The 27,757-nt window shown below is 42.9% G+C and overlaps 1 protein-coding gene across 1 annotated transcript in view; it reads right to left on the minus strand.

Annotated features, from left to right (window-relative positions):
• PLCB4 (phospholipase C beta 4) overlaps window positions 1–27,757 on the minus strand; it is a 265,039-nt gene that overhangs the window by 115,474 nt on the left and 121,808 nt on the right. The window contains exons 4-5 of the mRNA XM_057703117.1: window positions 26,679–26,738; window positions 24,883–25,026 (exon numbers count right to left, since the gene is read on the minus strand). Coding sequence (XP_057559100.1) covers window positions 24,883–25,026; window positions 26,679–26,738 — 204 coding nt within the window. The remainder of the gene's footprint in view (window positions 1–24,882; window positions 25,027–26,678; window positions 26,739–27,757) is intronic.

The raw sequence follows: 27,757 nt of genomic DNA on the forward strand, positions 1-27,757 counted from the left end.
TTACCAGCTTTAACACAGTCAAGGGATTAAGTCACTGCAAGGGCAAGAGGTGATGACTGAGTTCTATACGTGTGTGGTTTTAATTGTAACTGTGATATAATACATATACCATAAAATTTATCATTGTAACCATTCTTAAAAAGTTTATTTATTGGTTGCATCGGGTCTCCATTGCTGTGCATGGGCTTTCTCTAGTTGTGGCGAGTGGGGCCTACTCTTCACTGTGGTGAGTGGACTTCTCATGGCAGTGGCTTCTCTTGTTGTGGAGCATGGGCTCTAGGTGCGTGGGCTTCAATAGTTGTGGCATGTGGGCTCACTAGTTGTGGCACATGGGCTCAGCAGTTGTGGCACATGGGCTCTAGAGCGCAGGCTCAGTAATTGCAGTGCACGGGCTCAGCTGCTCTGCAGCACGTGGGATCTTTCTGGACCAGGGGTTGAACCCATGTCCCCTGCATTGGCAGGCAGATTCTCAACCACTGTGCCACCAGGGAAGTCTCCGTAACCATTTTTTAAGTGATCAGTTCCGTGGCATGAATAGTCACATCGTTGTGCAACCATCACCACCATCTCCAGAACGCTTTTCATCTTGCAGAACTGCAATTCCGTTCCCATTAAAGAACCACTCCCCACTTCCCTCTCCCCACAACCCCTGGCAACCATCATTCTACTTTCTGATTCTCTGGATTTAACCACTCACGCTACCTTATGCAGTATTCGTCCTTTGTGACTGGCTTATTTCACTCAGCTTAATGTCCTCCTTGAGGTTTATCTGTGTTGTAGCCGGTGTCAGAATTTCCTTCCTTGTTCAGGCTGAATACAAGGCCACTGCACACACAGCCCACATCTGGTTTCATCTATCAACAGACCCTCTTGTTGCCACTATGCCTCACGCTGCTCTGGACATGGGCGTACGTGTATCTCGTCAAGTTTCTGCGTTCGATTCTGTTGGATATCTACCCAGGGGTGGGACTGCGGGATTGCGTGGTGATGGTATTTTTAAGTGTCTGAGGAGCCGCCATGCTGTTTTGCACAGCAGTTGCACCATGTTACAGTCTCACCAACAGTGCGCAAGGGTTCCGACTTCTCCACAGCCTCACCCAAAGTGTTATTTTCGGTTTTGCTGGCGTTTTGATAGATAGCCTCCCATGGGAGTCTACCAGCAAGCCTGCGCTTTCCTCTTTGAGCCCCAGTCATACCTAACAGACTTCTGAATGAAGACTTGGGAGCCATAAGAGGAAAACATCCTTTCACAAAGAGAAAAGGCCATTTTCTGAGGAATGTAAATAGCACTGGATGCCTCAGGGCGCATGATGGTAAAGTCAGGATTCTGAGGGAGGAGGAAGAAATGAAACAGCAGCATTAAAGAAACGCCTCAATTACTTTCCTCATCGGACCTTGCATCCTCTGTCGGGATAAATATGGACTCTAACTCCCTGGGGACGATCACATACCCGGTGATTGGCCCAACGAACCCAGGCCCGCACAGTTTCCCAAGAAGAGACAGAAAAAGCACAAATACTTTGGTGGCATAAACTGGGAAGCACTGAGGCCTCGTTACGTGTTCCAGAACACAAAACGAAGTCCATGGTTTCCTAGGGCAAAAAAGTGAACCATTTCTGAGACTGTTCTCTGGTTCTTTCTGATCATTCTGATTTAGTCGTTTCTAAAAATAAATTACAGAGATACTGGGCTTTGAGGAGGCTTCAACAGCATTCAGCCATCTTTTGAAAACACAACGTGGTAAAGAATCTGTTTGTTTATTGTGATGGAACAGTCCTTGAGAGTGACCTTTGAGGTCATCACGCCAGTGGCGAGGCTCATGCTTTAGTCAGTAGAAAGGCCCCTGAATTCCCACAAGCTCTGAAGGGCATGGGGAGGGAGCCGCTGCTTCTCCTCTTGGTGATGCTGGAAGTGAGGTCCATGGTCTTGTCCAAGGTCACAGAGCGGCCAGCACGGGGCAGAGGCAACCAGCACTCTGTTGTCTGCCCTTTGTGTCCAGGAAATTTGTAGTCAAGGCTCATCCACACGTCTCCTTCCATGACCTGAAAAGGTCCCATCAGACCTTTCCTCTGTCTGCTATCTTAATGTGCACCTGGCACAACAAGGCCAAAAGACCGTGGGAAATACCTTAAGCGGTTTGCTTTTTTGTTTTGTTTTTAATATAAAATAGACAAAATGCCAGCAGGTGTCAGTAGAACCCTAGAGTTTAGTTGGAAAGTTGTGCCAGAAGTGAACTAAACGCACGTCAACTTCTTTGAATGTTTCCAGATTAACAAAATCAGAAAACCCTGATACGGACTGTTTTTTTTTGAATTGCTGAAAATAAGCACCTATGGTAATAGTCTACATAACGCCCCACGAGGCATGTCTTCAAGCCCCAGCCCGTGTGTTTCTAGAAGGATTATTTCCTGACATATGTTGAGCTCATACACGGGCTCCATGGTGACAGGGCATGAGTCCTACCCTGGGTGGCTTCCCTCTGGTCAGCTGTCCCGCGTGGGCACGCGCGGTCCGGATGCAGGGGAACCAGCCTGCAGGATCAACTCAGTTCTGATGTCCGAACGGGCCGTTTCTGCACCTCCCCAAGAGGCTGTAACTGTTCTCTCCGTTTTCAGACTTTCCCAATTCTGTCTAAATTAACTTAAAGCTTATTTCAGCCCTTCTAAGAGAAGGTCCTTCAGGGACTCGTGGGAGCTTGTGCTGGAAGGTGCAAGGGGAGAGGAGGGAGGAATGGGGTTGCTCCTGACTCTCTTCTGGGAACTTTCATGCTCTGCTCGGAGACCCTTTACACTTATTTTCATCACGCAGGGTTCATTTTCCAAGTGAATGGCTGGGCCTCACCTTTGAACACTAGGACTCTCATAGGTAAAATAACCCCCTTCCCGTTAAAAATCAAATGTATAGAAATGACAAAAAAGAAGCCAACTCACACACATAGAGAACAAACCAGTGATAACCAGTGGGGGTGGGGGAGGAGCCAGACAGAGGTGGGGGGTGGGAGGTACAAACTGCTGGGTGTAAGCCAGGTCCGAGGATGTACTGCACAACCCGAGGGATACAGACAATATTTTGCAATCAGTGTAAATGGAAAGTAACCTTTAAAAATTGTATAAAAAATAAAAATATTTTAATAAATAAATACATTACTTAAAACAATACTCTCTACAGAAAAAACTCAAAAAAACAAACAAAAGTGGATAGAGATATAGACATAACAAAACTAAACCGAAAAATATAGGAATTTTCAGAGCACATATCTTGCTTTCTTCCTTTAAAAACATTTGGCAATTTTTTTTCGGTTATGAAAGCATTATTTAAATGCCTGTGTTGAAAAATGTAAAGCAAAAACGCATAAAGCAAAACGTCAACATCACCCCAAATCCCATTACTGATACGGACAGCTGACAACACTTTGCTATCTGAGTTTCTAGCCCTTTTCTATGCACACAGATTTGTCCTCCTAAAATAACTAGTTCCACTGGTTTCCATTCAGCAGCACTTCAAGTGGAGTTGTGGTTCCTTCAACTCAATCTTATCTCTAGATTTTGTTTCAAAAGCATTCTTCTCAGTTTTTAGTCAAAGTAGCGTATTGTCAAAGCAAAAAATAACAGAGACCCTGTGACACTCTAAATCTGCTGTGTAATCTTCTCTAAAGGGAAGACCCAGTAGCATCCTCCCTAATTATCTAGTGCTTGTTTTCAAAGAGGAAGCTGTGGTGGAGATGGTGGAGGCATCTTAAACTAAGTCAGCTCAGAAGTTAACTAGAGACTCACTACCTAAGATGTAGCCTGGGGACCAGCAGTCAGACCCACCGGGGAGCTGTTACAGTGCAAATCGTCAGGCCCCACCTATAAAATGTCTCTAGGGCTGGGGAACAGAAACCCGTGTGGAAATGAGCTTGCCAAGTGATTCTTTTGCAAACTCACTTTTAAGAAGATCTGTTCTAAACCTGGGCCACTCAAGAGGGTGGCTGTCGGCATCAAGGTGTCCAGGAAGCTGATTAGAAATGTGGCATCTCCGGGCTCACCCCAGCCCCACAGGATCAGAACCTGCATTTGGTGACATCCCCAGGTGAATTGTGTGCACGATTCAGTTTGAGAAGTCCAGGGCTAGGCGGGGGCCCTCCCAGCTGCATCACCCCTCCCACTGCCCCCGGAGGAAGAGCTGTGTGTGTCATTTCCTAAGTGATGGTTCACATGTGCCCTTAGCTGGGATATCTGGTCTCCTAGAGAGGGCCCTGGAAAGAGCCCTACAATGCCCGATTTGTTTTTGGCCAATTCCCTCCCAATCTGGGCTGAACAAATCTGCACCCACTAGAACAGAAAATCTGACCTGCATGTTTAGGGCATGGAAATTAAAGGGTAGAAACAAGATGAGGTGAGATGCTGTAGGTAGTGACTTTCACCTTCTCCCTGTCTGAGCTGTGAAAATCATCAATGGTTGGGCCATCTGAAATACCTACAACATGGGAACTTTATGGAGCCTGTAACTCAGAAACCTTGCTGCATGCAGGGTTTATTTGTTTACGTAAATAGAGACAAAAAGTCAGGGCATGTATCAATTGATTATTCTCAAGATGCCTAAGTGCTTTACTAATTATAGTCAACCCTGAACAACATGGGTTTGAACTGCACAAGTCCACTTATAGGTAGATTTTTTTCAGTAGTAAATATGCCACTGCTATACCATCTATGGTTGGCTGAATCCGCAGATACTGAATTGTGGATACAGAGGATCCGTGGATATGGAGGAATCGTGGATTTGGAGGGCGGACTGTAAATTACACATGGATTTTCAGTTGCAGAGAGGATTGGTGCCCATAACCCCTGCGTTCTTCAAGGGTCAACTGTGATTAGTTTTCATCTGCTCAAACAGCATAAGCCAGGAATTGATATAATTCAAAATACAGGATTTCCCTGGTGGCACAGTGGTTAAGAATCTGCCTGCCAATGAAGGGGACACGGGTTCGAGCCCTGGTCCAGGAAGATCTCACATGCTGCGGAGCAGCTAAGCCCGTGCACCACAACTACTGAGCCTGTGCTCTAGAGCCTGTGTACCACAACTACTGAGCACAAGTGCCACAACTACTGAAGCCTGCATACCTAGAGCCACTGCAGAGAGAAGCCCATGCACCTCAACGAAGAACAGCCCCCACTCACCACAACTAGAGAAAGCCTGAGCACAGCAACGAAGACCCAACGCAGCCAAAAATAAATAATGTCTTTTAAAAACAAACGAACAAACAAAATACAGCTTTTGATCCCTTTGTACTCTGAGTTCTTATAAGACAACAGAGCTTTGAAGACGGTCAGTAAGGTCCATTTCCATGTACTTGGGGCAAACTATGAAGCTTTTCAAGTAACAATTTCCTTCCACAGGGTCTTAGGATGCAAAGTGGCAACATTTCACAAATCTCTAGATTAATAATATTCAATGTATAAAGACATCTTTACCTGAAACTAGAAACTGAGTTTTAGGACAGTACTTGGGCTTTAGACTGCCACTGAATACAGGCAGCGGCTCAGATTCTAAAGTAAGGATACTGCAGGTATCTCCTGTGGGTCTACGTAACCGAGGCAAATGGTATCATTTTATTTTGGTTAGGATAAGGTATTAGTTGGCATTAAATTGTCAATATTTAACTTTGAGGGCAGGCCAAGGGGAAGAGATTTCCCGCTGGTACACTGTTAAAAGAAAACTACGTGGATGGCATGCAGAGAGCAGATTAACAGTTCCCAGAGCCTACTGTACAGTAGAATCCCCCAGGGAACACTTCAGAAGCCTCAATATCAACCGCAGAGATTCTGATTAATAATCTGTGTGTGGCTGGGCCACCAGTTTACTTTTTCAGACAATGTAGATGATTCTAGCGTGAACCTACAATTGAGGACCACTGAACTAGACCACCTGCACTACATTTGGCTGAGGTCAGTAATTTTTAAATTTTAATGTGCTTTACCAGAAGCAATGATCTTGGCAGCATTTTTAAATTTGATCCAATAATGAGTTTTATGTGGCTGTTGGGGTTTTTTTGTTTGCTTTTTTAAATAATGATCCTCAGTATAAACAGATTGCTTTACAGAACATGGCAATTCAGTAAAATTATTCTTGGTGTGTGAAAAAAAAAAAATATTTTAACGTGCACTTGGACCACTTTGGATTTTGTGAATGTACAGATTGAGATTCGGTAAGTCTAACAGTCCGTTGGAGATTCTGCATTTCTTACACATTTCTAAGAGATACTGATAGGGATAGAATAGGATAGTTACGCAGGTAGTTGTAGAAATCCCAGTAGGGGATTACAGACAGAGATGAAACCTAGGGAGCATTGGGAGACCACTGTAAGTTAATGATCGCTCAAGGACTTCCTTTCTGGCGCAGTGGTTAAGAATCCGCCTGCCAATGCAGAAGACACAGGTTCAATTGCTGGTCCAGAAGATCCCACATGCCACAGAGCAACTAAGCCTGTGCACCACAACTACTGCAACTCTGCTCTAGAGCCCGTGAGCCACAACGACTGAAGCCCACACACCTAGAGCCCATACTCCACAACAAGAGAAGCCACCACAATGAGAAGCCCATGCACCGCAACAAAGAGTAGCCCCAGCTCGCCACAACTAGAGAAAAGCCCGCACGCAGCAACGAAGTCCTAACACAGCTATGAAATACACACATACAGAAAAAAAAAAAAAAAAAAAGATTGCTCAAGAAAGCTATCTGAACATTGTGGCACAAAGCAGGCTTCCTAAACCATAAAGCCATAAACAAAAGCATAAGATATACCCCAGGCCATTAAGTGAGAGAAAAAAAATGAGGCCTGCATTGTGCTGGTTGAGTTCAGCAAGATAATGATCCTTAAAAGCAAGGACAGGAGGGACTTCCTAGGTGGTGCAGTAGTTAAGAATCTGCCTGCTAATGCAGGGGACACAGGTTCGAGCCCTGCTCCAGGAAGATTCCACATGCTGCGGAGCAGCTAAGCCCGTGTGCCGCAACTACTGAAGCCTATGCACCTAGAGCCCATGCTCTGCAACAAGAGAAGCTGCCAAAATGAGAAGCCCACACACCACAATGAAGAGTAGCCCCCACTTGCTGCAACTAGAGAAAGCCTGCGCACAGCAATGAAGACCCAATGCAACCAATAATAAAATAAACTTATTAAAAAAAAAAAGAGCAAGGACAGGAATTTAAGGGAAAGGTGCCATTCCAAAGTTGGAGACCCCCATTACGTGGAAGCTGGAGATGATTCAACATATTTCTGCACATGTTAGTACCCTTCTGCTGATGTGAATAGGCACTGTGACAGTCCTCACAGGGTCAGACACTCTCCTGCCCGATACGAAGGAGGAGCTGTTGATGTAAGCCTGATGGCTACTTGAAGAATGAGGAAGAAGGCAGTCTTTCCCCCACCCCTGCTTTCCTTTGATTATAAAAATGTAGCCCATTTAATCCTCACGGCAGAGCCTCCTCCCCTGCCCGCCTGCATCTCTCACTAGTGTCCTATATTAATAAATTACTTCTTGCCTATCACTGCCTCTCGCTGAATTCCTTCTGTGCTGAGACACAAAGAACCTGAGCCTCAGTAAGTCCAGACACCTGGTGAGTGATTCTAATTAAAAGACCGTGGGTTCAAGTGCCAATTTGGGTTTAGGCTGGGTTCTAGTCCCGGCACATGGGTTCAAGTCCCAGTCAGAGGTGCATGGCTTCAACACCATGTAGGCATCCAGGACTGCCCGAGACTTGTGCCCTGTTCACATGAGGGTAGCAGGGCTGGTACATTATTGCTCTATCTTGATACCACTAAGAAATCCATCAATGGAAAAGTAGTTCTACTCTATTGTCAAAGGGTCCCCCAAGAGCAGAAATAGCATTTATTAGAAATGCTATTTCTCAGGCCCTACCCAAAGCTTAGCCAGGCTGAGGGTGGGGCCCAGCAATCTGAATTTTAACAGGCCCTCCAGATGACTCTAATCTATCAGAGCATCTGGTGCTAATTAGAGGTAAAGATGCTTGAAGAAGGTATGGAGGGGGCCACTGGAGAACACACTTGTCTGTTTTTGTTTCTAATCAATTTTATTGAGGTATAATTTATATATAATAAATGGCCTATGGGCTTTTGAAACTGAGCAGGATCCTGTGGGGCTCCTGGGCATGGAAGCCTTTCCATGTCCCCCGTTTCCTGTCTGTAGGGAATAGACTCCAGCCTCCATGACCTTCCCTGAGTTCCAAATGGCAGGACTGAAAGGTTGCTAAACAGGGAAGGGAGGGGATGCAGAGATGAGGGAGGAGCAGCCAAGAAGTAATAGTGCAGCCTTGGGGCAGGGTCCTGGTTCCTCCCTCGGGGATACACAAACACTGTCTCTGAGCTCTTTACACAGCTAAAACCCCAACAAGTGGAAGATGCTAACATTCTTCATTCCAGATTCAAGGAACCAGAGAAGCTCAGTAGGAGACCACCTGAGGCCAGATTAAAGGCCTGCTGGCCTGCACACACTTGATCCTTATCAGCAACGCTGCCCTTGAACCATTGCTATAAAACTCACCAAATCCTCCCCAGTGAAGACACACAATTTTGAGAGGCACGAGCCGACTGTGTACCCCTTTGCCTGGCAAAGCAATAAAGCTACTCATTTCTACTTCACCCAGAACTCTGTCTCCAAGATTTGATGTGTACCAGTGAACAGAGGCCAAGTTTTCAGCATCACTTTGGATTCAAGCTTTTGAAATGCTAACTAACCACCCTGAGGGTGAATACTACCAATTGAAACACTTCAAATTTTAAATCCTCATTCTTCTGTTTTGGATTAAAATTCACACACACATATTACTGTAGGTGCTAAAGTATCTTAAAGTTACAAGCATTATAAAAGCAATGCCAGCCACCATAGGGAGGTTGGCTGAAAGGATGCGCCACAGATATGGGAAACTTGGGAGCAGGTGAAGCTCCAGGATCTCATTAGGCAGCAGGAGACAGCCCCGCAGAAACCTGCTAGAAGTAGCAGCTCCCACCCCCAGTTCTGAGAGAACTGAGCGCAAGATCAGGCCAGACCTGGTCTGAAAAGCCTGGGCTTCTAGGGAGAATGCGTATTAGATAATTTGGTACAGAAACAAGAGAGAGGTCTGATTCCCAGAAATGGGGTACGTGATCAGAGCACGACTCAGGGCCCCAAATGTCCAGTGATCAGACTGGAGCCTTAAGGCTGGAGCCAACACAGTGGGCAGGAACGATTAGAGGCTAAAGTCCCTGTTCTTAACGTCTTGGTCCCTGTAGTATTCGACCCAGGACTGAGGCAGAACCTGGCTCAGGAATTCGAAAACCCCGGGGGGTAGAAGAAGGAGAGTGAAGAGGCTGGTGATTTAGTCAGGACTTGATCAAAAACAAAATAAATAAAAAATTAACATTCTACCCTTGGAATGTGCTCATCTGGGATGCTAAAGTCATTCTAAAATTAAATAGCAGATCTACCAATGTTTGTTTGTATATCAGAGACCAACTTCTACATCATGTTAAAAAGAAAAAAAATAAAACAATTTTTCTCTTTCATGTCAACTACTTTCTCCTGGCCCTAATAAAGGAGTGAAAGAAGTACAGGTAAAATGTACTGTGTCAGCCTGGCAAGAGATCAATGTCAATGCTGAAAACTCCCTCATGGCCATGGGACAGAAGGCCAACAGGCAGACAATGACAGTGGTGACAATGAGAACAGATTGGGTAAAAAAAATCCTGAAAGTCACCTTAACCGCTGCTTCAAAGAAAGAGGGCAAGGTAACAGAGACAGCATGGAATGCATGCCTAATTAAGGAGCTGCACTTGCCATTCTAGACAAAGTTAGTTGATAAACCCAGGATGAAAGGTTAAATTAATGAGCCTATGATAATCAAACAATAGCAAACTATTGAAACAGGTGGCCAAACAGCAATGTGGGTTTTGCAAAAAAAAAAAAAAAAAAAAAAAAAAAAATCAGTAGATAGACCACCCAATAGTGATCTCAAAGCCCTTAGGAAGTTAATAATAGTTCTCATGAAATTTTCAAATCCAAAAGAGAATTAAGGAGCGAAAAAAGAGCCACGGTGGTGCCCTTTTTTCCTTGACATGGTCTGAATGTCTTCCAGAAAATAAACATTTTTCACCTGCTGTTCTCTGCCCACAGAGTATACTAAGCTGCTGATAAAAGGAATGCATTAAGCATTTAGTGCCACCGGATTCTCAGCTCGTCTCAGAGCATGGTGAGCCAGTGTCTGGGCACGAAATGAGATGCCATATGTGAGTATGGGTGGCTGTGTGTGAAAGATCGATTTGGATGGGCCTGGATCATGTTTATACTTTTCTAGTCAAAATTAGTTTAGTCACTCACAGATAGTCAAAACAGTCTGTCAGCCTGGCTGCTTATCTTGACAACACTAGGTCAAAAAGAATCTCTAAATAGTCACAAGGAAGGAGGGGACACGGTACTATTCTTGGTCATCACCCAGAAGCTGAAGTGTCAACTTACCACTCCAAATAGGCTTCTGTTCACTATCATTCCTAAGAGACAATTCTTGTATCACTTAAGCCTGACTCTACCTGTGACAGCCTGATATCCTGTAACAATGTTCTACTGAACCTCTAGAATCGTGCCCCAAATAACCACATCTAATTCCAAATATCTACTCCAATAAATATACTGTTGAAGAGAATCAGATATGACACCCCCAAATATGCTACTTTGGTGTAAGAATTATTTTGAGCTGAAGGCATCTGAATTCCTGAAATTCCTTATCTGCCTAAAAGCAGAGCCTCCCAACAGAACTCAACTGTCATCAATCCTCTTCCAAGAAGCAACGCTAATCTTCTCTTCTGGAAGATGAAAAGTTGGCACCATACCCAAACAGAAATTGTCACAAGACTATCATACCTCCTGTCTATTCTCCTAAGGGCCCATTTATCTTCCCTAAAAACCATCTACCTTTCGCCCCCTCTCCTTCCCCTATTAACTTGCTATATAAACTCTAAAATCTCACTGCTCCTTTGGGTATTTTCTTCTTTCTGTGATGCCCCAGTACACATAAAATGAAAACTTAATTAATCCGTATGCCTTTTCTTCTGTTAATTTGTCTGCTATCAGTTTATTTTACAGACCCCGCCTAAGAAATCAAACACATGTATATACATTCAGAACACATTCATGCCTTGTGTTCACTCATGCTCACTGAGTCTCACAAACAATATACGATAAACAATACACAATGTTCTTTAATGCCTCAAAGCTCACAGAGCAGCTCCATTTCTACAAACACCACAAATCATTCAAAAAGAAAATGAGATGTTTGGTTTATTTTACGTAACGCTTATGTGACATCCATATGGAGAACTCTAAAATAACTGAAGAATTTTAAGACTTTAAGAAAACCAAGAGCATCATTTTATGCCGTTCAGAAACTACCAGTTTTGTAAGAGTGCATTTTTGGTCTCAAGTGTCAAATTTGCAAAATCCGGTGGTAAAGGGATGAGTGAACAGCTAGTGAATTAAAAGGTGTTTGTGAAGTTGTTTCTTTGGCTGATGCCTGTACTTAAGATCCCCGAGGTCACTTTCCTCCTGATATGTGGCAGTTGACAATGTTGGCAAACTAAGCCATGCCAAAATGAACAGTACTCAACATGCAGACAAAGCTGCCCGCTGAGGCTCTGGGATAGTATTGCCAGTCAAGGAGCCTCAGGCTTCCCTGTTCTAGGCAGCATCACCTATCAGCTCACATAAATCAAAGCTATAGGTAATCCTACAAACTAAACAGGACTTTCAAGATAAGAGGTACTAACAAGAATCTAAATCAATGGGTCTGAGTTTCATTATCTAATTTCCTATCATTTATGGAAAAAATCCCACCCTTCCCCAGCTGTCCCCCCTCAAAAAAAAGAGGGGGTCAGAAGAAAGAAAACATGGCAGCAGGAAAACAAGGACAATGAAAAGAATATTAATGGGAAAGATAAATAGATGAATGTCTAGATTACATTGTTTTGGTACATCTGTAAAAATATTGGGCTGAACAATGCCTCTATGACATCATTTACTGACTTTTTTCTGTAAAGCAGTAGTTCTGAAAGATTTTGTGTCCCTTCAACAGGCATCAATGAATGAATGAATGGATGGATGGATGGGTGTTTGGGAAATACCTGACTATCCCCCCTCCTTGCTGAGACTGATATGAGAATAATACTGCTTCTGAGAAGGCTACAGTAAAGAAACCCATGAATTCTCTCATGCTCATTTGACCAGAGAACCCCCTTTATATGTGGACTTTTTTGAGGAATCCATTTTGCAGGCCACCAATTTGGGAAGTGCTGCTCTATGACTACACCTCCCAGAAATAATGACATTAAACATTTACCTGAAAAGTACAGTAAAATCATACGATGTCACAGGCGGAAGAGGCTCTTCCTCAACTTGTGAACTGCAGCAGAGGGTGTGACAGAACACAGGATCCTGAGTGGACCCAATGCCTGGGTTCAGACACCAGCTCACCACTTACTAGCTGTGTGACCTTGAATAGGTTACTCAACCCCTCTGGGCCTAAGGAGAATAATCCAGCCCACAGGGTTGTTGTGAGACTTAAATGAGATAATGCATGCCAAGCACTTGGAACAGTGTCTGGCATTCAATTTAAAACCAAAGTTTCACTGCTGTCGCTCTTATTATAATTATCAGGGGCCAGCAAACTTTTTCTGTAAAGGGCCAGGCAAAATACTTTAAGATTTGGGGGCCACATACGGTTCTCTGTTGCACAGTTTTTATGTTTTGTTTTGTTTTACTAATCCTTTCAAAATTTAAAAGCTGATCTGCGCTCACTGGCCATACACAATCAAGCCAAGGGCTGGGTCTGCCACATGGGCTGCACTGTTATGATTTTGATTGTTAAATTATTTGCTCCAAATCATAGTGCTCAGAGGCAAGAGTCTCATCTCAGGCAAGGAGTCCGACCCACCTCCTCGTGCGTCCCATCTTTCAATTACACCCCAAAGATGAGAAAACGTACAAACACGTGTAGGCCCACGTTACACATACATTACGTTCACAATGGCATTTTCTGCTAGCAGTAAAAACTGGAGGTATGTGGTAAATGGAGAAGCAATTTAAAGCTAGTGACATTTTTCTGTCCTGGGGGCCAAAAGGTGAAATCCAAACTCCTGGTGCAATTAGAGTAATTCATTTTGCGTTCCCTTGGTGGAGTCATTTGATAACACTTGCAATTAGGGCAAACCAAGCGGCTGTGGGCTGGGCCCAGAGCGGACTCTCTTCTTAGGAAACTTCCAAGTTCATGAAACTCTGGCAATGAAAACATGTTCCCGGTGAAGATCACAGGATTCTGAACGGAAGTACCTAAGAGGGCAGGAGGTTTCTAAAGAAGCAAGAGCGTGTAACAACCAAAAAAACGCACCTCAAGGGTCACGGGGACTTACAATCACATTGAAGCCCAAGAAAACATCTTAATGACCAAGAAAATGCACATGATAAAAACTGTCAATGATAAAATACAGCATATTAAACTCTATAAACAGCATAAGCCCAACTTGTAGAAAAGAAAATAGTGTGTGCATTAAAAAGACACATTAGAGTGGGGGTGGGCGTTGTAGGAAGGGGAAAAGGGGGACATGGCATTTCCTTTGGGGGGAATGAGATGTTTTAGAACTAGACAGGGCTGGTGGCTGCACAACACAACACTGGTGGCTGCACAACACAGTACTAAATGGCACTAAAATGTTCACTTTAAAATGGTTCATTTCATGTGAATTTCACTTGCATTAAAAAAAACACAGAGGAAAGGGGAATGTTTTCTAGGGGTATTTCATTTTCTCCTTTTCCCTCTTCCGTACTTTCTACTAGGACGACGTGGAAGTGCATGCCTTACCATGAGTAACACTCCTTTTACATTCAGAAAACACCAGTGAACACTACAAAAATGCATGGGCCATACAAATATCAAAAACAACTTTGCAGCCTGCTCAGAGGGCTGCACAGAAGGACACCACGCCTGACTCAAGGCTTCTTTCTCACTTTGCTCCTCCTGCTATACCCCAAGGAAACCTCCCTGATGAAGGTGACAAAGCTCCTGAGAACCACCGGGAAACCTCCTCTAGTTCCAGTGCTGGGCTCCTGCACACACACTTTGATAAGGAGCTTCACTAAGAAAAACGACACTAAAAACCCACACTTGACTATTTAAGAAAGTCGGGAGTTTTGAAAGAAAATAAAGATAGTCGTCTTGGAATGTCAAGGGGTTTAGAGATGGGGAACACAGAGACAGGGGGCCAGGGCCGGCCTGCAGAGGAGCCCCCGAGGGCTCCCGAGGGGCAGGTGATCTCCTTCCCACTGTGTGACCACGGCAGGTCCCGTGACACACACAGTCCTCAGAGAACATATTTTAAATTCACTGTCCCTCCCCCCCTCGCCCCAAAGTAACCAGGCCCTCAATTTTTGATACCCAGCATCGTCCTCTCAGTTAATCGAGCTTAAAATCGCCTCTAACTTTCCCCAGGAACAAAGCCTCTTGATTTCCAATGTTTCTCAGGTCTCCCTCCTTGTGTAACTGGTTGAAGCCAAGAATCACTGACTTCCTTGTCTCCTACCACAGTACAGCCAGCCCTCTGGGTCTGCTGATGCGGACCCCACGGATGTGAGGGCTGACTTACTATGCCATTTTATACACAGGACTTGAGCACCTGCAGATTTTGGTATCTTCAGGGGTGGGGGGGATGGTTCCTAGAACAATCCCCTGTGGATACTGAGGTACAAGTGTACTTCTCAAAGTTTAACATGCAAAGGAAGTACCTAGGGGTCTTGTCCAAATGCAGACTCTGATTCAGCAACTCTGAGGATGGGCCTGAATCCTGCATTTCTAAAAACTTCCCAGGCGATGACAACCCTGCTGGTCCAGACCATCGTTTGAGAGGCAGTGCTCTGGGCCCCGTGTCATTGCATGTTACAATCTTTTGAGAATGTCAAGATCATGTTGCATCCTTCCTGCAACTCAAGTCATGACCTTCCATTACATCCACAGACTCTTCAGAATAGATTCCCACAGGATCTCAGTCTGGCACTCCAAGCAGGCCACAGTCATAGCCTCACTCTCTGATTTCCCAATAAAAAATGTTCACTCCAGTCTTCTCACTGGACCAACACTGCAGGTCCAACATTTCTCTGCTTCTGAACCCCCCAGCTGCACAGCCTTCTCTCTGGTGGACTGTGCACCGTGGACACCACCATAACATGACCGGCCAGCCCTCCTTCTCCCAGGTACAATGTCCTGCTTCTTTTATGGAAATACTTCCCTCTCCTCTCCAACCATAGAACCTCCCAGCCCAGCAATCTGACGACTGACCTGGGGAAGGTTAGGCTAACCTGGGGAATTTTCTGTGTATCCAAGTGTCCTGTCCAAGCAACGGATCTGTACCCACCTTGGCATCTAGTACACATTTTTTTATTTATTCCGTGTCTTTATAGGAGAAAGTAACTTCAAGGGTCACTCACTACAACTCCCTTCTTTTACAAATGAGGATAAGAAAGCCCATGTAGAGGAAATGATTTGTCCAAGTTTATAATTCAGCCAAAAATAATTCTTGTATGAAAAGCTGAATGAAGGAAGGAAAAAAGGCAAAAATGGGCATCTTCACTTAAAATGTCAGTGAGGTGAACACATTAAGTAAATATTAGCATTCACCTTAGTGTAGGTACATTCACGCTGTGTGTGGGCTGATGTCTGGAGTTGAGGTTCTAAATGATCCACAGATGTGTTTGTCGTTTGGCCCACAGTGTGTACAGAAATGAATGTATTTGTCAACATTTTATCATAGGAGATTTCATGTAAAAAATTCAGATATCCAGTATCTCATGGAAAAAAACACCACCACCAACAACAATCTAGCCACATCAGGGCCATGTTCTAATGGTTGGAAAACTGGCAGGAAGTAGGTGCCCCACATGGTAGATGTACCCCCCCTTCACTAAGTCCTCCCCCGCCCCCCTCCCCCCGCCCCAGCCCCATCTGTCTCCTGGCGTCTTTTCATCATTCACATCCTCCCCCTGGCTCCACAGGTATCTGAGTCCACAACTTCTGGTCTAAAGGAACCAGAAATACAGAGATAATTCTGGAGTGCAGAGAGTACCACCATGGGTCAGACACTGAAGTACTGGATCCTGGGAAAAACGGTCTGGCAAGAGCAGCATGAGAACTGAAGGAGGAAGGAGGAGAGAGCAAGAGAGATGACAGGTGGTCGTGGGAGGCCCCAAGAGACAAGTGCCACGCATGCCACAGATTCACTGATGAACACGGCCCTCCCAAGGCCCACAGTTTGATGGTCTCCACATTCAACCCAGCAATTAATCAAATGAACCTCATTCTCTTGATTCGGCAAGAAGAACACTCCTCACCCAGGTGAGATGGGGGCATTTAACGCTCACACATGTGCACCCACGCATTTGCTCTGATTCACGGCTCTGTCCTTAAGAAAGCTTTTTACTGCCCCTCACTGATTCACTCCCCATGAATTCTGGAGGGTTCAAAGAAAAAAACAAAACAAGAATGTGCCAACTTTCAGTCTTGGAAACATGAAAACACAGACACACAGAGACACACACACCCCATCCTAGACTTGAGCCTCACACCACCATGAGTCAGTAAGGTGAAGAACTTAAATCAAGTAGTATATTGGGGCTTGGACGCTGGATAGGAAGTCCAGATTTACAATTCAGCTCCTTTAGCATTCAGCAGGCATCGGCTCAGGTGAGCCTGGGCAGCAGACCAGTTAATGTAAGTTCTTCAAGGCTTCTGCAGGAGAAGCAGGATATAATTGCTCTTTATGCAGCTTTTCCTCAGGGCAGTAGTTCTCACCTTGAGCCCTTATCTGGAGGGCTACTTAAAACACAGGGTTACTGATTCCGCAGGCCTGGGGCAGGACCCGAGAATCTGCACCTCAGATTAAGTTCCTAGGTACTGCTGGAGCTGCTGGTCTGGGGACCACACTTTAAGAATCACTGGTATATATTACAATTAAAACTGCATTTCAAGAAATAGCTTTTTTTCAAGGGTCATAGAAACGAATTCATTTTAATCGTGCTTTTTGTGTTCTTAGCGAATTCTAACCAATGGCGAGGCCACTGGAATCAACAGGTCTACAGATTACCTGTATGCTGCAGAGTCAATTTGATGAAACCTTGTTTGGGTTCAAAATTGTTATGATTTTTGGACCAAGTCCACCTGTATGCTCAATCAATGGGACTCAAACTTCACCCAGCATCAGACTCACCTGGGAGGCTAGTTAAAATATTACTATAAAATTACTGAATCACTGTGCTGTATCTCTGAAACACATACCATTGTAAATCAACTATACTTCAATTAACAAAAACATAAACAGATAGCTGGGCTCCATCCTGAGAATTTCAGATTCGTTAGTCTGGCATAAAGCCCAAGAATGTGTATTTTTAGGAAGGTCGCAGGCAAGTCTTCTGGTTTGATCCCTTGAGTAGGTCTGTGCCTGACTACGGGTAGAGGAACTAGTTGAGGGGAGGGGGAGCTCTGGAGGGTGTAAGCAAAGCCAGTAGGAGGGGCTGAGGAAACATGACCTTGATTTTTTTTCCCCAACAAAACGAAGAATAAATCCCTTCCTTAAGAATCTTTGCAGTAATTCTTCCACTCAACATAATTCAAGTTCAGCAGAGCGATTCTGACATTCAACCCAATTGACTAAAATAAGACTTCATTACCTGTAATAAACTACCTGACCTTATCTTTTTTGCCTACAAGAAGAACACATAATATTTTTGTAATTTAATTTCTATAGTATCCGGTCATATGCTTATTTGATGACTTGATTACAAAGTATAATTTATGGAGTTTGCCAAATATTTACAACCTGCAGAAAGTATAATGAGTAGTCTGGAAATCGTCTGAACTTAAATCCAAATCTTTGCATTTAGAACTTCATAATAACAGCTTATTTTTGTAATCAAAGTAAAATTCAACTTGGTATAAAATAGACTTATTTGTGGAGATTTTCAATGAGGGTTTGCCTTTCAATCTTACATACAGTGACTGTGCCTGCAAGTTTGCTGTGTAGTGCCAGCTGTAACTTAATGAAAGACATCTGAACTGCCTTCAACACGCCAGGGACAAAATCCTCCCCAGCTAGGTGTACCCTAAGAGAGAAAAAATACATCAGAGAAACTAAGTTGCTTTTCTAACTAAAGAAGGTTGTTATAATATTTGGTATTATTTGTAGGGTTTATGGTAAAACAGTGGGCAGAGAGATGAGGAGGAGTCAGAAAAAACAGCTTTATCACACACAGTTTAGAAAAAAATTGGGAAATATCTCCTTCATACGTCTGCTTTTATTCATAGGTGTTTCAAGTTACATGACCAATCAGATGCACCGATTACCCAAAGGCACACTGGGTTTGAGGGAAAAGTGCCAGCAATTTGTTAGCAATTCCTTTTAATAGAAGGTTTTTAAGGAGAGGAAATGAAAGCTGAACTTTCTAACTGGAACGTCAGGAAGGATTTAGGGAAGCAGAAAATAACAATCTAAACTGGAAAGACGCCAAGATACCGGGGTTGCAACCTCCGGGCTTGTCATGGGTTCCTAGTAACGGTCCCGTTACATCCTGAAAAGTGACTCTAAAAATAACGCCATGGAATCCCAGACCTTCTGGACTATCACTGAATCACATTTTCCTAGTCTTCTTGTCCAAAGATCATTCTCCTAGCTTTTCTGAGAGCTAAACTGTAAAAAACTTGAGGGTTATACCTATTTATCGCCCAGGTTCGAATTTATGGATTCAGTCGACGTAGAGACCTCAATAAAACAAGTACGTATTCAGCACTTACTAAATGTCAGCACTGAACGTTCTAGATGTTGGGGATGCAGCGGTGGGCAGGACGTCGCCCTCGTGTGCGGGGAGGAAGGCAGTAGATGAATGCGTGGCATGTCAACAGCGGTGAGTGCTATGAGGACAAGTAGAGCAGGATAAGGAGTCAAGAGATGATGCAGGAAACTAAGGTGATGTTCCAGCAGAGATCTGAGAGATGTGAGGGAGAAAGCCCTGCACGTAACTGCGGAAAGAGTATGTTCCCACAAAAGGAACAGCACATACATGCAAAGTCCCTGAGGCTGGAAGGAAATAAAAAGGAGGGAAGAGGGAGACGAAGGCAGCAAGAGGAAGGGAAGTGAGAAGGGAACCTTGTAGGGCCCTGTGAGCCTTGGAGGGTTCTGAGCAGCAGAGGGATGTGACCTGAATTACGTTTCAGAAACACCCCTTCGGCTGCTGTTTTAACATCAGACTACAAGGCGCAAGGCCCAGGCACAGATGCCAGCTGGGGGGATATGGTATTGGCCTGGAGGACGCGGCAGTGATGGTGGCGGTAGAAACAGCTAGATTCTAGATACAAGAGTGTTTGTTAATGGACCAGTCAGGACACTTGAGATGGGAGTTTACGACTCAGCAACTGGAAGGTTGTGGGTGAAATGTTTATGATACCATCAGACATTTATTTCATAGGGGAGAAAGGTCTATAGAATTCAGCTCAAATCTCATAAAGAGGTAGAGTGGCAAGGCAAGCTTATTTACTCCTTAAGCAGAGGGGGCGGCTGAAGAAAAGACAAGCTGAGCTACAAAGATGTCTTTTATACTGGTGTCATCTTATATCGAAAAGGAAAAGCACAATCATTTTACCGTCCTGCGAGCTGTGAAAATATTTTGTATTTATTTGAAAGCTTAACTCTAAAAAAGTCAGATTTCATGTCAAATTTTATTGACTCTTAAAACACCCACTTGAAATAAGAAGAAAACGTACCAGGAGAACACTTTTAGGAAGTGGATGAACAAAGAAAGTAAGAGGGCTTTCTTGGAGTCAGGAAAGATTCCATGTGTGAAAGCTGGTCCTCCATGGAGAGGACACGAATTGAAGGCTGGCCCATCTGCCTGGTTTAAATGTTTAATTGAGTCAAATTTTCAGAATCTTTGGACTGTAAGTATCACAAATTAAGAACAGACTCAAGAATCTCAAATAAATACTCCTAAGCAAATAAATACTCCTGTACTAGAAATCCTCTTAAAACTTCTATCTCACTGGTCAGACCAAGCCTTGTCAGATGGCATAAAACAAGCAAAACGCTCTGACCACTCAGAGAATGCCAAACCCTCACAGTTAATAAGCTATTTTCCAACATGTTGTACCTTTCTGCTCTCACCTTGCATGCCTATCATGAGTTACTTACATTTGTTTCCACACCTATTTATGTCTGTAATAAAAATGACATGAACCAATGAAATACGTTCATGGAAAGAAAGAGGGTTGTTTTGGTGAATATTTGGAAAGAGTTCTTTAAAGGCAAGTTGCTAAATTTTTTTTTCTCAAGCTCTATGTAATAAATAAGGCAACTACAGGATTAGGGAAAGAAGTCATATGGTTGTAGGATTCTGTACTCTGGTTGCTCCATGAGTGTCTTTAAAATCTCACTTATACTTTAAAGAAACCAAACTGGATATTTCAGACAATGCATTATGGGTGAAGTATAGGCAAAAAAAATACATCAACCCCTGTGGTATATATCTACAATGGAATACTACTCAGCCATAAAAAAGAACCAAATTAAAAAAAAAAAAAAAAAGAACCAAATAATGTCATTTGCAGCAACATGGATGTAACTAGAGATTACTATACTAAGTGAAGTAAGTCAGAAAGAGAAAGACACCATATGATATCACTTACATGTGGAATCTAAAATATGACATGAACGAACCTATCTATGAAACAGAAACAGAATCATGGACATAAGAGAACAGACTGGTGGTTGCCAAGGGGGACGGGGTTGGGGGAGGGGTGGAGTGCAAGGCTGGGGTTGGCAGATGTAAGCTTTTATATATAGAATGGATAAACAAGGTCCTACTGTAGAGCACAGAGAACTATAATCAATATCCTATGATAAACCATAATAGAAAAGAATAATAAAAAATGTATATATATATATGTATAACTGAATCACTTTGCTGTACGGCAGTAATTAACACAACGTTGTAAATCAACTATATGTACTTCAATTAAAAAAAAATACATCAACTCCAACCAATAGACCCATACTGAATGCAAAGACTTCAGCCCTAACATTAAACGATTGGCCAACAATTGAACCACATTGCAAATAAAGTGTTTAAGGTCTGCAAGTGTTATTTTTAAAAATGATGACTTGCTTGAAATAGACACACAGACCTACAGAACAAATGTATGGATACCAAGGGGGAAGGGGGGGGTGGGATAAACTGGGAGATTGGGGTTGACATATATACACTATTGATACTATGTATAAAATATATAACTAATGAGAACCTATTGTAGAGCACAGGGAACTCTACTCAGTGCTCTGTGGTGACCTAAATGGGAAGGAAATACAAAAAAGAGGGGATATATGTATACGTATAGCTGATTCACTTTGCTGTACATCAGAAACTAACTGAACATTGTAAATCAACTATACTCCAATAAAAATATTTAAAAAAATGATGACTTGTGTTAACTCACTTTTCGTGATAAAATGACCAGAATACAGCTAGCTAAGAGGACAGATAGCATATTCTATGGTCCCATAATTCTATTCTAGGCTCCTAAGCTGTACTCTGGTGAAAGTGATACCACAGGCTGAGTCTCAAACACCATTTCAGGCACACTGGGAGATCTTTACATTTCTCATGTGACCTGCTTTAATTTATCAACTCATCATGTTGATCGGCGGTAATTACATCTGTGTGGATTTTGTATAAATCCTCTCACTTTGATGGCTTGTGTGTTCTGTCAGGGACAGTAGCACATACAGAGGCCCAGGAACAAAGCGGTGGTGATGGCCAGTGTTGATGCTGGAGGTGGTAAGTATTACGATCTGGGTATAGATAGTGAAGTTTTGAAATCAGGAAGTAGGCAAGATTATCCACACACATGTATACATCAGTGAAAAATTTGTTCAATATCTTCTTCTCCAAGTTTTCAATTAACCAAAAGGACATGCTCTAATAATCACGGGCTGTCTAGTCTGGACAGTGAGATTAATACTTACATATTACACTACTAATGCAACATAAAATTCTAATAGTTCCCAGAAGCCAAAACATTTAGTTTCTTTAATAAGAGCAAGCTCAAATAGTATTGAGTTTGAACTGAAAATCCAGTATACAATATTTGATCATCCCTACTTGTTTGGCCAGCTAATCTTAAGTTCAATGGAAATGCTACTACAAAAACACCCTAAATCTTATCTTTATGTATAAACTTCCACCTGGAACATACACATATATGCCATGTACTCATGAGTATAGGTTTCAGGCCATGGCTTTTAAACAAAAGGAACCAAGACAATGGCAATCAAACCATGGAAAGCGAGAACATTATGGATTTACTGATCTGAGCCATCTTCCCAGGACTGTATTTGCTCAGGGACCAGGTGGGGTGGACAGGATTGCTTAGGAAATCAGAAAGCCTGAGCTTTAGGCTGGACCCTGGCCTAGCCCTCTGTTTAACTCCTTGGCTTCGTCTGCCACATCTGGCAAATGAGGTGGTGGGAAGCCCTGCCTAAGTTCCATCTCCAGCTCTAAACTTCTAGGACCCTGTGATCAAGAACAGCAGACGCACACTGAGGGCTCTTGATGAGAAAGGCCATGCACTAAGCACTTGCCATGTAACACGACAATCCTGAGAGCAGGCATTCTGGCACTGTTCTTATTTTACAGGTGAAGAAGGTGAGGCTCAGAGAGGCCAGCTGTGTGTCTGGGTCACACAGCTGGGAAGAGAAACAGCAAGGATTTGAGCCCCCGCAACCTGGTCCCAAGCCCAGGTTCTTAAGCTCATATGAGTCATACTGTTTCTTGTAATATGACACGTTCACAAAACCCAGGACACACTGGTCTACAGAACTGTCGTTTTGCAAAATTTCAGGCAGCTAAATCTCTCTATCTGATTAACAAGTCTTTTTCTTCCTGGGTGGTCTGCATGGACTTCTGGGATTGAATGTTGTTATGGCAAATAGCAACCAGAAAGGCCTTTGCAGCAAATAAAGCGTGAACTCTAAGAAACAATGCTTGTTTAGCTCAGCAGTGTTCAAGAAACCATTCAAACAAGGTGTTGATCTGAGCACAATAATGAAAGAACTTGAATGCAAAATCTGTTTTCCCAAAGTGAGGTGATTTGGAAAAACAGCGTGAAACCAACCAAACCACCGCAAGGACAGAAGCAAAGAATCCCATGTCACGTGGAACATCCTTTTCTGGCTCCAAAGCCACAGCTAGGAGCCTCTCAAACTTTCCTGCACATGTGAGTCACTGGGGGGCCTCGTTAGAAAGGAAGATTCTGGATCAGCAGGTCTGGGTGGACACAAGATTCTGATGTGTAAGGAACTCGCAGGTGAGGCCTGTGCAGCTGGAACGTGGACCACACTTTGTGAGTGAGGGTGAGAGAAAGATTGGTCTTGGAATCAGCAGAACGCAATTCTGCACCCATTAGCTCTGGACCCAGGGTTAAATCTCATCTCAGTTCACCAAATAATCTTACCTGGATATTCCCTTTGGAATATTTCTAATGATGGCCTTTCTCATTCAACCCTGCACTGGGCTTCTACATGCAGGATCAACGGGAAAATAAAATGCTGACCCTCCCAATCCCACAAAACTAGGTCTCTGCAATGATAGAGCAAAGACTCTGGCCTCTTCACACATATTATGCAAAGATAATGGGTGCTCTGTCCACAGGTGAAACCATCCTGAAGACAAATGACTTGCAGGAAAGTGATTTAAAAGTAAAGCTTTCTACTTTGGCCAAAATCTCTTTAAGACTCACTTGCCAGAGCAATGGTAGGCTGGTTATGGTATTAAGAGAGATCATAACTCAATACTTGAATAGATTATTAGGGGGGAGGTAGATATCTTAATCATGTAGACCCTGCACTGTCCAACAGGGTAGCCATTAGCCACATGAAGCCACAGAAATGTAGTTCATCCAAATTGAAAATACACATCAGATTTTGGAGGCTTTGCATAAATAGAAGAATGTAAAATACATTAACTGATTTTTTATTGATTTCATGTTAAAATGACCTATTGGCTTGAAAAATGATATATTAGAATCCGAAAAGATACATGCACCACTATGCTCATAGCAGCACCTACAATAGCCAAGACATGGAAACAATCTAAATGTCCATCAACAGATGAATGGGTAAAGAAGATGTGGTACATATACACCATGGAATACTACTCAGCCATAAAAATGAATGAAATCATGCCATTTGCAGCAACATGGATGGACCTAGAGATGATCATATGAAGTGAAGTAAGCCAGACAAAGACAAATATCATATGCTATCGCTTATATGTGGAATCTATAATATTGAAATTAATTTTACCTGTCGCTACTAGAAAAGTTTACACTACATCTGGGGCTTGCATGATTTTTCTACTGGGCAGAGCTGATCTCACCCCTTGCTACTCAAAGGGTAGTTCTCAGACCAGCAGCAAGTCTCAACTGGGAGCTTGTTAGGGAGAATTTGTCCTCACTTCAGACCTGCTGAATCAGAATCTGCATTTGTACAAAATCCCAGGTGACTCCAGTGTACATTCCAGTTTGAGAGGCTCCTAATACAGAGTAGGTGTTCAGGCTGTTGGCATATGTGAGTGACATGTTAAAAGGGTATTGTGCTTGCTGAATTTTCTAGACCAACATTCCAGCAAGGCAATGGAAACATTTTTTAAAATTTAAATTAAATTATTATACAACTTAAAATATCTATTGAAATTACATTATACATGAAAAATTATGTGCACCACACATATACATATAGAGGGGAAGGGAGGGAGGCTGTTTCACAGAGGATACCTTAGTTACTTCTGAATTTTCAGCCACCATGTATGTGAAACTGATGTTCACCAGATCTGTACCACTGCAGACACAAACTATCCGCCCTTCCAGATCATTTTCTGATTTTCCAACAGCTTCAAGAGCAGCCAAAATTTTGGGATCCTATTGAGGTAGACAAATAGGAAAAAATACATTACATCACAGAGCATGGCAGAAAGATGGTAAAAAGAAACTACATTTGATGTAAAAATATACATTAGGGAAAATGTTTTGTTTTTTCTATCTAGTATGCTAACTCATATATATGGAATCTAAAAAAATGGTATTGATGAACCTAGTGACAGGGCAAGAATAAAGATGCAGATGTAGAGAACAGACTTGAGGACACAGGGAGTGGGGGGAGGGCACAAAGGGGAAGCTGGGACCAAGTGAGAGAGTCGCATTGGCATATATACACCACCCAATGTAAAATAGATAGCTAGTGGGAAGCTGCTGCATAGCACAGGGAGATCAGCTTGATGATGGGTGATGACTTAGAGGGCTGGGATAGGGAGGGTGGGAGGGAGTCGTGGGAGGGAGGGGATATGGGGGTATATGTATAAATACGCTGATTCACTTTGCTGTACAGCAAAAACTGGCACAACAGTGTAAAGCAATTATATTCCAACAAAAAGCTTAAAAAAATGCCCAGATACCTAGCATTATTCTAAAACTCCTGGACATAAAATCTGTAACACTACACATTACTGAAACTCATTTGGTAAGAAAGGTTTTATAAAATTATTGATTTAGAAGACCGGGAGGGAGGGTCTTTCTTCCGATTTCTGGTTGTAGTTAGTGGAGGACCCGGACTGTGGCGGCAGGACTGAAAGGCTCTGACTGGGACCTGCTTGTGTCCACAAAGGTGGAAGGGGTCTGTCACAGAGAACAGCCACTGAGGACTCACACAAACATGCGGGGCATTGCCACAACCAGCAACCACAGGTTACTCAAAAATGAGAATCATCTTTCAAATAGTCTGGACACAAAGAGTGAGTATGTGCATCTCTAGGAGCCCTGGCATCCTCATTTGGAATGACAACTGTGTATGTTTACCCTAATTAGTGAATAAAATAGAGGCTTTGTCTTCCAAAAGAACTCAGGTGGAAATGCCAAGGCAGTTACACAGAGATTTTAACTAACATAAGAGAGGTTCACTAAAGAAAAAAAAAACAAAAACAAAGTGAGGAATGTAACTGCGTTTGGAACATCTAAAAACCTGCAGGGCTATTATGGAAAAGGGAATAAATACTGTGCTAGAATATTCTAGGAAAAAACATCTTTTAAATTCCTAGCACTACTATGCAAACAGCTTCTTATTCAAACAAATCAATCACTGTGAAGAAGGCTGATTTCTGCGCTCTGTCATTCTTTTCTCTCTCAGAGGCAAACTGAGCCTTCAAGGTGAGCCAGTGTCTGCGTGCACAGGTGCACAAATATGGAATTACCAGAGCCACTTAAATTTCCACATCAGCCACAGACCAGAAGTGACTCACTGTTTGCTGAAAAAGAAGGTGGGGGAAGGGGTGTTAGATGAATTTCTGAGTTAAGGGAACTATTTATTTCGATGCTCGTATCACACAAGGGTTGTCATTTTCAAAGGTTATTAATGATTTCTAGTATAACTAAACCCAGTGCAATCCAAATCACCCAACCATTATAGATGAGATTTCTAAACTGTGTCTGTTCTTCATTCCAGGCTGATGATTTGGGGGCAGTAACACGTTGAACAGCATTCTGTGTTTAGAAGAACAGCAAACACCAATCATGGGTACCTTTGGTGTGGCTCCCAGCCGAACGCTGTTAATGAGGGAACATTCTAGAACTTGTCCTTCCTGCAAAGAGAGAATATTGCACAGCAGTGAGCCTAAATTCTGCCAGACCTATGGCACAGACAAGGTGATTAACAAATGTGTGTGATGATGAAGGCAATGATGATTAGTGTAAGGCAGCAGTGGGATTAAAAACAAATAATAATAATAATAATTTCCAACAATCAGAAAGTCAAGACCCCAAACATGCCATTTCAAATATATATATGAAAGCAACTTTGAATAATAATAATAATTATTATTATTTTTAAATTTATTTCTTTAATTTTATTTTTATTTATTTATTGGCTGTGTTGGGTCTTCGCTGCTGCACATGGGCTTTCTCTAGTTGTTGCAAGCGGGGGCTACTCTTCATTGTGGTGCACAGGCTTCTCATTGCAGTGGCTTCTCTTGTTGCAGAGCACGGGCCCTAGGCGCGTGGGCTTCAATAGTTGCAGCACATGGGCTCAACAGTTGTGGCTCACGGGCTCTAGAGCACAGGCTCAATAGTTGTGATGCATGGGCTTAGCTGCTCGGTGACGGGTGGAATCTTCCCAGAGCAGGGCTCGAACCCGTGTCCCCTGCATTGGCAGGCAGATTCTTTACCACTGCGCCACCTAGGAAGTCCTTGAATAATTATTTATAAAATGTTACTTCTATACATGTAATATCATTAATACTGTATGTATATTACTAAATATACGTGTGTACATGAAATATGAAGTGGGGCTATGCTAACTTCTATATAACTCTGATTCTACTTTTTGTAAATTTGACTCAAAGTTTCATGAAATGTGTACACTGTGCCATGAGTTAAGTCTTGGGGTATAATCAGATGAAAATGCCCTTAAATGCACTTCTGAGATTTCAGCTTGGACATCTCTTCTGGGAAACCTTTCTAACTCCCAAGACTTAATCAGACTTGCCTGTTTTAAACTCTTTGAGCAACCTGACCTTTTCTTCACAACTCTCAATGACTTGTAACTTTTTTTCTTTTGGGTTTTTTTTTTTTTTGGATGCCTGACTTTGATCCTTGGCTGGAA

This window comes from Hippopotamus amphibius, chromosome 12 (genome assembly GCF_030028045.1).
Source record: "Hippopotamus amphibius kiboko isolate mHipAmp2 chromosome 12, mHipAmp2.hap2, whole genome shotgun sequence".
Lineage (NCBI taxonomy): Eukaryota > Metazoa > Chordata > Mammalia > Artiodactyla > Hippopotamidae > Hippopotamus > Hippopotamus amphibius.